The sequence below is a fragment of the Mauremys mutica genome, chromosome 24, assembly GCF_020497125.1.
Source record: "Mauremys mutica isolate MM-2020 ecotype Southern chromosome 24, ASM2049712v1, whole genome shotgun sequence".
NCBI lineage: Eukaryota > Metazoa > Chordata > Testudines > Geoemydidae > Mauremys > Mauremys mutica.
Window position 1 is genome coordinate 7,693,385 of NC_059095.1, and position 10,379 is coordinate 7,703,763.

The 10,379-nt window shown below is 47.0% G+C and overlaps 1 protein-coding gene across 3 annotated transcripts in view; it reads right to left on the reverse strand.

Annotated features, from left to right (window-relative positions):
- The window catches only part of UHRF1 (ubiquitin like with PHD and ring finger domains 1), a 28,041-nt gene extending 19,248 nt beyond the window's left edge, over positions 1–8,793 (reverse strand). The window contains exons 1-2 of one of the 3 annotated variants that reach the window (XM_044998949.1): positions 8,659–8,793; positions 5,789–5,957 (exon numbers count right to left, since the gene is read on the reverse strand). In XM_044998949.1, coding sequence (XP_044854884.1) covers positions 5,789–5,947 — 159 coding nt within the window. In that variant the 5' untranslated portion in view covers positions 5,948–5,957; positions 8,659–8,793. Of the gene's footprint in view, positions 1–5,788; positions 5,958–6,341; positions 6,515–8,658 lie in introns of those variants that run through there. The other 2 variants (XM_044998947.1, XM_044998948.1) reach the window with 2 other exon arrangements.
- Positions 8,794–10,379: the final 1,586 nt, after the last annotated feature.

The window sequence follows — 10,379 nt, forward strand, 5'->3', positions numbered from 1 at the left end:
CACAGGAGTACAGAGTACTAGATGACATGCTGAAAGCAGCAATATCGGATGCAAATGTTTTATTACTGGAGGTTTTTCTCCCCTTCCATCATTTTGCAATATGAATCAGATCACAAACTTGACAGACTTCAAATCAGGAAAGGCGCTATACGTTGGGGAAAAATCTCACCCTAAACCCTACCCTCAAACATTCTCTCCATCAGAGTCCATTATTCCATCTCTGTACTCTGAATGAGTCTTTTGTGGTCCAGTCCCTCTGATCTCATACTAGAGAATACTCCATTAAATACATAGCAATCCAGTACTAGTATTACACTTCACAGCTCTCTTAAGTCTGCATTTTTTAAAGTCTTCTTTGGTTCCCTCATGCAGTTGAGGCTGCTAACATCTGTGCAAGCTACATTCCCTGCCTCACCCAAAACTAGGTGAAACAAAATAAGATACCTTGGGGATCTAAACAGCAGCACTAGTTTCTTCATAGCCAACAGTAACAATATGCTGCTTTATCTACGCTTTGCCAAAAGCACTGCAATTTGAAGTGGGAGTTTTAATACCTGTTAATAACTGTTCCCAAAGCTCTTATTAATTCAAGGCCCCAGTGTGTCTATGTCCAATAGTCACTTATTTAAATAGGAGTATCTTGAGACACTTCACCTTTGGAAGAATTCTTGTTAACCATCCCGACTATACTACTATCTTTACCCACATATTAACTGAAGCAAATCTTGTATTTTATAAAAACCCTGCTTTGTTAAATAGCAGCTTTTCAGGAAGCAAAACATCAGCAAGTTTCACTAACAGACCATGCAAAAAATGAGCTAAAGCAAGGAGGTAGGGAGCTAGGAAGGGAGGAAAGAACAACCACCTCTCCAGCCAAGAAAGCAGTGATGTTAATAATGGCTTTCACAGGAGTACCATTCAAGTTCTTTTTTTCAAGGATGATGGCAACCAAAGCTCAGACTCTCAAAGCCCCACCTACATTGAGAAAACAACAAAATATCTCCACTGGGTCAGGTATTAAAACCAGAGGGGGTCCATAACTCTGGTACATGTTTGATTAGGCTTGCTTTTTAGCAGGGTAAAGTTACATTAGTGGTTAAAGCAGCGAAGAGTTCTGTGGCACCTTATAGACTAACAGACGTATTGGAGCATGAGCTTTTGTGGGTGAATACTCATAAAACAGTTCTGGGTGCAGGAACCTTGCCTGCATCAGGGCTACCAGTATTTGATTGGTGTCCACACTGGAGAAGAGTACTATGGGACAACTTCTTTAGCAAGAATGTTTATTAAAAAAACAAGGCTGGCCTTAAGCACAAGCAAAGCAAATAGCTGATTGGGCCCCTGGACCAGCTTTGCAACTCATCTTAATCTTCCTACTCTAGCAATAACATTAAAAAGGGAAGAAACAAACAGCCTGATTCCACCTACTACCCTGATAGCTTGATTCCAAGATAAGATTGGCCCCAATTTCTGAAATAGGACCCCAAATATTTTAGAACAGCCATTATTTCTTGTTAGTGTCTGCACACATTCAAGTTACTTATAAAGGCACCATGGTATTTAACCACTGAATGAGCGCTAAAGTTCTGCATTTGTTTCAAATTTGTTCCAAAATATTCTCTATCCTCTTGACTCCTTCAAAAGGAATCCTTCTTCATATGCCAAATACATAGACAAACTTAATCGCTGCAGAATCTCACTCAAATGTGCTTCTGGCAGCTCACAAGGCATACAACTTGGTGCATAGTTCTGCATGAACACAAGAAAATAACCTCTCAGCTTTCCGATGGCACCCCAATACATCAGCACTGTACTCAGAGTACTCCACCGCACGCATTCTGAGAATTTAGCAGCCAGCCAGCATGACAGGAGATATTCTTATTGAACAAACCCAAGCTATTTCCCTCAGACAAGTGGCAAGTGTTCCCTTTACAACTGTGGGGTTTGGTTTTGTTAGAACAATTAACAGAAGGCAGTAACTATAATTGAGGGAAAAATTGGTTATACGTGCTGCTAAAGCAAAAATGTCAAGTAAAATAAGTGGGGTTTCTTCCGTCTCCAAGCACTCTAATTTCCAATTAACCAAGCTGAAGTTTGCATGAAGCTTTAGAATGTAACTTAATGATGCAAATCAGTGTAGGATATAAGCCCTGTATATAAGAGCCTTTTAAGCTTATTTTACTACAAATTCAGTTAGTCATAGAAGTAGTAACTTCTTGTGGAAGGAAACACATTCTTGTTACACAAATGTAATGTCCTACATAATGTCAGGAATGTAATATTACTGAATCACTCGAGACTACCAAGCCAAAGTTTAACTTGATAGCAGCTACCCATGATTTTTAAAAAGCTCTGCTATCAGGTTTTACAGAGAGACTACTTCCTGTGAATCAAGATCTTTATAGCCCCTCAAAGCAGTAAAAATTCCAGAACTTGAAAAACTTAGCACTAAACCTAACAGTCTGAGATCACAAAGATCCTAGTAAAATCTGATTTTCATAGATACCATGTGATTTTACAAACTCAGTAACTGCCTTTTTCTTACAAGTACTCTTTGACCAACTAAAATAGAGCTGTCCTACTTTGGATAAAACACCAAGATGCCGAACCAGGATTAGGAATAAATCTGGATTTTAGACAGCAGACAACTCCTAGATTTCATTTATTTATTCAGTCATCTACTTCACAACAGCGGTCTGTTTTCAGCTATTTGCACAAAGTACTTACATGCAATGTGTGTGCACAACCGCAGACATTACAACACGTATGTGACTCCACAGACAGAGGTAGATACGAAAAATGAAAGATGACAGCCCCACTAGCAAAGTCCAGGAATAATGTCCTAGTGAGAAGCCCAGTTTCTAGAAAAGGTATTAGAATGTCTCCTAGGGCACTCTCACTGAACGATGTTCAGGGGCTCCATACTTTTTATTTAAAATGTCAACTTCTAAGCACTCCCCAGACTACTATGATGGTGGAGAGATTCTCCACACTCCCACAGCCTTTATATCCTACCACCAAATGAACTGAACACCTGACTTAGCTGCAGTTCATAGCTTTCTCAAGCAAAGCAACATGAAACTGATGAGTGACATTTCCACTACCACCCATCAGATTCTAATTAGCAGTAATGAAATTATCCAGAATTAACTGATGAAGTTCTGAACAACAAGAGGCACTGACCTGTAAAGGTAATAATAGGTAATAATTGGAGATATACCAATCTCCTAGAACTGGAAGGGACCTTGAAAGGTCATTGAGTCCAGCCCCCTGCCTTCACTAGCAGGACCAATTTTTGCCCCAGATCCTTAAGTGGCCTCCTCAAGGATTGAACTCTCAACCCTGGGTTTAGCAGGCCAATGCTCAAACCACTGAGCTATCCCTCCCTATCCCTGCCTGCAGACTCAGGAAAACACTACAGCCAATTAATTTTCTTCACAATCAATCATCAAAAATCTTAGGACTTGCCCATACATGAACATTATTCCAGAATAAGATAAAGTGTGAATTTAAAAATGAGTATCTATTTCTGAATAACTCCATGTCTGGACACATTTATTCGAGAACAGCAAACTAATCCAGAAGAGGGCACTCTTATGCTGATATAAGCGTGTCCACATATCGAGCTGTTTCTGAATAGCTCAATGTGTTGACAAGCCCTTGGATCAGTCTGTAAATCATACTTCACCATCATACCTATGCAGTTAAACTGATTGAAGATTAAGTTTAGGGGAGTTAAGACAAGTTATGCTCTAATTGGACAATGGTTCATATTGAGCAGACCACAACTATGTTCCCTACCCTCTTTGACCATATATGTGTGTGTGTGTACACATTATATAGATATAACTGAACAAAAATTGAAAAACACACAGCTTGTGAAAATGACTATTAAAACCAACACTGACTGTATATGGGAGTATCCCCTAAGTTTACAGCAAGTACAGCCAAGCACCATCCCTCATGGAACATCCCAAACACAAAGTAGAGAAATGTGTAAGAAAAAGAAAAAAAAAATCACTAGAGGGCAGCATAATCCATAGTTTTAAAAACAAAACTATTCCAGCTGACACCTGACAAAACTTGCCATTGTACTTCTCCAGTTTGAATCACTATATTCTACTCAAATGCGCTGTTTAACCAGCCCCTTTGTCTTTACACTAATTCCTTGGTCTGCTCTATTAACAGACATACTGCCAGAACTAGTCACTTCTGCTAAGCCACAAACCCACCCTGTTAACACCCAATACCATGTGGTTCTCACTCATGAGAGCGAAAGAAAGGTAAATTCTTCCCTGCACACAACCACCATCTTTTCAATAGATCTTTGCCAGCACTGCATTCAAGCCACAAAGATGGTAAACAACGGGCTGGGGGGGGGAGAGGGACCATACCCCTAATCGCAGGGAGGCTCTCATATATACTAAGATATACTATTCCCTTTACATAGTCTATGTAAGCCTTGAGCATTACTATGTCTTCACCACATAAAAGCTGTGCTTGATTTACCCAGGGTACAATCTGGACTGATTAACAGCTTTGTCCCCTCAGTTCTCCAAATTGGGGTGCCTTTTATATGCTTCACTGTGAAGGTTACCATTCCTAGTCTCCTCACACACAGCCTCCAGCATGTAAATTACTCCCAATTATACTGTACGAGTGCTATAGCTAGCCACTTATGAATTACACTGCGGAGCAACACCAGCAAACTCCCAGTCCCGGATTTTCCCCCAGCTCTCTCCTGGACAATACAAGCTCATATAAAGTCCATAATTGTATTAATAGAAAACAATGTGCACAAATCATGTTATCCCAAATGGAGTTTCCCCAAACACACTGGTTCAGATAAAACAACAAAAAAAGTTTATTAACCACAAAAGATAGGTTTTAAGTGAGGACAAGTAACAAGGCATAAAAGTTAGAATTGATTAAAAGAAAATAAATGTAAAACGCAACTAATGCCTAACTTAACAAGCTAAGTGAATTCAAAGCAAAGGTCTTTTTCACTACATGTTCTAGCAGTCTTACTAGCTGAATTCTTTCAGTCAGAATCCATCTCCCCTCCCCTCTTATAGTTCTCTCTCTTCGAGAAACATCTCCAGCTGAGGTTATGGAGACAAAGTCTATCTGGACAGGAACTCCCAGCTGTTTTGTCATGATTTAGATTTTCCCCCACATCCTCTTCCCTGCCAAAGAACAGCCACATAACCAGGTGATGGTCCTTTGTTGACACCTGATTTGTGGCTGCTCCTCTCAGACATGGAACATGTCTTAGTAACTCCATACAGAGGAATCCTATAACTTTACATGCAATGTTGCCACAAGTTTTAACAGGACAACAATAATAATCAGCACATTATGAGTTTTCAAATGATATCTCACGAGGTATACTTCGTACAAAATGCATCATAGTTCTGTAAAAGGGTGAATTATGGGGTACAGGCTGTCACAACGTTAACACTATTTTTTTAGTGAATTCAAAGCCACAGTGCTTTGCCAACATAAACATCAGAAGAGCAAGAGGAGATGTGAATGAATGTTAAAGTAATGACTTGTATTGTACTGTACTGTTTGGTCACTCCAGTGGGGTGGGAACATCTAACACTACCCTTAGACTTGTTACTTTCTTTGATCACGGTTTAAGGCGGATTCCTTGTCTGATGTCATGCAGCCCAGGGGATAGAGAAGGTGGGAGTTTCACCCCCACTCGCTATGGGGAGGGGAATGTGAGGTGGGTTTTTTGCAGGGTGCCGATTCATTACATTAAGAAAGGGAACAGCGCAGGTACCTGTTTGCCCCGGTAGAAGAGCCTCTGCCTGTCAGGTTCCACGCCATCGCCGAACACCTCGTGTATCCTCAGCCGCAGCTCCTCCACCTTGGTGAGTTTGGAGAGCGAGTCCACCCGGTGGGTCTCCTTGCCATCCATGGTGCGCACCTGGATCCACATGGTGGCGGCTCTGCCAAGGAAGAAGGGGGAGCGGGTGACTCACCTAGCAACAGGGATGTCCCAGGATTGGGGGGGGGGAAGCGGGTCTAGGGCTGGTTCCACACCCAGGTCCTGCAGGCAGACCCGCCCCCCCCTCCTGGGGGGCAGCTCTCCGCGAGACTGCGCTGCAGGGGGCCGTTTAACTCCCCCCCCTCCCGCGCTAATGGACCATCCCGCCTCAGCCCTTCCCACCCCGGCCGGCCGGACACCCCCAGCGCCGGAAACCGGCCCCCAGCCCCCGAGATCTCCCCAAGGCGGACATCCCGCTACCCCAGCCGGCCACCCCCGCTGCGGGAGGCAGCCCTCACCCCAGGCCCGGCCGGACGCCGCCCTGAACCCACCTCGGCCCCCTCACCCCGGCCGCTCGCTCCGTTCCCAAACGCCCACCTCAGTCCCAAGTTGGGGGCCAGCCAGCGGGGGCGACGCTCGGTCTTCAGCCACCGAATCAATGAGACCTCTCACCCTAACCCTCCCTCCGCTCCGAGGGACCCGCCCTCTCCTCCCAAACTATTGGCTCGCAGCCGGCCGGCCTCAACGCCGATTGGCCCACGGCCTAAACGCCCGCCCCTCCCCGCAACCTAGCCCATTAGGCTGCGCCAGGCCAGCCATCTCCCTCCTCGCGGGCAGGCGCCGCGCGCCAACTGTATCTCGCGCCACAATTGAAACGCTCTCTTAAATCTCGCGGAGCTCCCCCCCCCCCGACTACAAACATCTCGCGTGGTTATGTAAATCACAGAAGACAGCTGCCAGGCTTTTTAAAGGGGCAGGTCTAAAGGGTCAGCGAGAAGGGGTGCAAGAGCCTGGCCCGTGGAATAGGCAACCAGAGATGCCACTGAGGGTGCAAATCTCTCCCCCCCCCCCCACGCGCCCTTTATATTTTGTAACGTTCCTTTCCAAATTGCCATAGGCTGACAATTAATTTGTCTTGTGCAAATCCAATTTCCTCCACCACCACCCCCAAAAAGCCCCATATAGTATATAGGTTAAGAATGAACAAGTGGAAGATTCAGAAGGCCTGTTCCCACGTTTGCATCTCAGGGACCAGTGCATAGGAACTCTGTGTCCATTGTAGCTTGCACTTAGGATGAGGGGAAACTTGTTTGCATATTCAGTGGCAGCATATGGTGAATGTGGTCAGCAGTCCTCCAAGTGCATGCAGAGACCACAAAAGCTGTGCATGCAGAGACCACAAAAGCTGTGCTGCCGCCAGCTTCTGTAGTTCTATTTCTAGCGGCAAGGGAGGCCTTTTAAAACAAACACCTACATACTATCAGGGAGTACTTGCGGGGGTGGGGACAGGGGAATGCAAACTGCACATTTGAGGGTAGTCTATGGCGATCTGCAAATCCTCTTCAAGGAAGTAGGGAGTTAGGAAAGAAGAAAGAGGTGATATGTGCGGTTTAAATTTTAGAACCTGAGAACAGCAGGACACCTTTTTTAACAGTAAGTTGGTCCCTCCGTGAACTTGAGAGGGAGTTCCGTGTTTGTCATTCACTGCCAATAAACATGTAGACCCAGAGAGCTCTCTCCAAGTACAACCAGAGCTCAAATCACAGGCAAGCTCTCAATGCCACCCGGGAATAGGGCATTTTAAACTTTCAATTGTTTTAGCTTTATTTATTTATTTTCTCAGGGGGAAGTTATTTCCAAGTTGTGCATGCAATGGCAACCCAGTACAATCTGCAAATCCACCCGGCAGCAGGAACGGAGTGTTCACTTTCTGAAAGGCTGAAGACTCTACCAGCTGGTTACCTAAACCTATTATCCTCTCTAAAAATAGGCTTTAAAAATAAAAACCGATTGCACTCTCCAGACAGCCTTCCCATTGCATTTCAGGGCTGAGGCACAGAGAACTTGTACTTGGAGATGGGGAAAGGCAGAATCCGTTTATTATGCCATACCTGGGAGCACACAATTTCTAACTCTACTGACATACCATGAACCAGTTAGAGTTTGCGGGTAAGGGAGTGAGCTGGGGAAAAGACAGACTGCTTAAAAGACGGGGACTGCCTCTACTGTGTGTGTATCCACCGTTTGCACAGCCCACAGCAGATGCTCCTTGTACGAGCAAGATCCCATCTTCTAAACATCGACATTATAAACACCCTGCGAATCTCAAAATGTCTCCCTGCCCGTTGGCATTTGCTGCTATAGCAAGGCACTTTTTTGGCATAGGCTTGCCCTCTGTCTGTTTGCACTTGGGAGGCGGGCTCAGGGGATCCCCTGCTTCCTAGCTGCTGTCAGTGAATAAGCAACCTGCAAATGGCTCCTCCCTTCTACAACAAACTTTAAAAAAAATGCAAAAAAACCCCTTAAGTTGCTCCGTTCCGCGTTGGTATTTCATAAGGGGTAGGGGCACCAGGACGTTTGCAGTGCCTGGATCTCATACTTGAGCAACTTTCCTATAGGAAACCTCCCCCCTCCCTCCTTATCGCTATAAATAACCCTTTACAAAGAAATGTAACAGTCACCCTACAACATCTGCTACAGGTTACATCCCAGCTGGGACAGCTACAGGACCTCCGACGTTTGCAAAGACTTGGTTTCTGCGGGGGGGGGGGAGCCACAGGCTGCCCCCGGCTCACGCTGCAAACCCCCTTTCCTGCAAATAAGCAATTCCCATCTTCACCCACCCAGCCAGCCCCACTGCGGGACCACCGCGAGACACTCACCTTTCGCAATGGGGGTGGGAGATCGGGGAAGGGCGCGCGCGTGTGCAAGCGATGCTCCGGCCGCTCCTGGACTCAGTGCAATGCCACCGGATCTAGTGCAAGGGGCTGCCAAGGAAGCGCCCGGAGCCGGAGCCGGAGCCGGAGCCGCGCGCCCCAGCTTCCCCCCGCAGCGACTGCTACCGCCCGCGAAGCCGGCGGCTGGCTTTGGAGTTTGGCGCGGAAAAGCCCGGGGTGGGGCGGGCTCCTGCCGATTGGTCGCTGGTGGCGGGAATGAGGAAGACGGGGAGGAGCCCACGGCCGGCCCGGGGAACCCGGGGGCGGGGGGAGGGTTGCTGCTGCTGCAGCGCCCTGCTTGCACCGCGCTGCAGACAGGGGGGTGCACCCTGCATGCACGGGTGGGGAGGGCGCCGTGTGGGTGCGCTGGGAGGCGGATGGACGGTGCCGCTGCATCCCGCCTGGGGCTTGCTTTGTTCCCAGCCTTGCCAGTCCGATTCAAGAGGCATGAGCCCCTGGGGGGGCTGAGGCTCATTCCAGCCCGGCTTTGGAAGCGGTGAGCTCTCTCCCGTGGATGGTAAAATGCCCACAACTCCTTCCACCTCAGCCCTCTTCAGCGCCACCTCCCGAGAGAAATCGCTGCGTAGGAGACGGCTGCCTCCTCCGGGGTGGAACAGGGGGGGAAGTTTAACAGCGCACACCCAGGCCGCACAACGGGGCCGGGAGTTTCTAGGCAATGAACCACAGGAGAGGATAGGACTAGTTCACAATCAGAAGGGTCATCCGAGGTAATGGCCTGTGGAGCAACCATCTCCCGTCCATTACACTTTGAACTCCATCCCCCTTGCTTGCAATGTATTGTGATGACAAATGTTGACCTGTCACCTCTGCCCTAAGCTACAGGTCTATCCTCCTGGGGAAAACACCTGATGGATTCCCTTTCCCCATTTCCGGTCTCCTCTGCAAGGACAGCCAGTCAGAGCTGCTGCCCCTGGCAAGCAGAACTCTCCCCTTCCCCTCAGGTACCACAGGAGATTGGAGGCAGGGAGCTTCTGGACACACATCATTTCCACAAAAAGCAGAGGGGTAAGGAGAAGAAAGAGCCCAGCAGCTCAGAGCAGGCTCTGTTCCTTCCATCCATGAAGATCTCTCTGAAGCGCACACCTTTGATATCATGCACTCTCTCTCCTTTACTCAGCTCATCTCCCAGGATAACAGTTTAGCAAAAGAAATCAAGGCATCAAAATCAGTTAAACACGTGACCAACTTGAAGCACGTGCTTCGTTGCTTTCCTGGAGCAGGGCCAGTGCCTGCAAGAAAAGTTGGTCTGCAGGCAAAAGCCCAGCTCTTCCCCTGTGGCTCATAAAAAGCGCAAGAAATATGGAGCATTACTAAGTCTGAAACAAAGGGTAGCAGAACAATGGACCTCTCAGCAGACAGATTCCTCGTGACGCCTCATAAGACACTTGCTGACAAAAAGTAATGCATGCAAGCACCAAGGAAACTTGGCAAAGATGAGCAAGTGCCTTCCCCTGATGGCCATGACCCCTCAAACTGTCTTCCTGAAGTGTCCCCTCTCTCTAAGGAATAATCAAATCCCTAAAAGAGTCTCGGGAATCACAAGACTGGGGTTCTAGTCTCTGTTTTCCCTCCCAGTCTTTGTCTTGTCTATTTAGAATGTATATTTGGCCCCAGCACAATGGGACACTGATCTCAGTTGGGGCCAC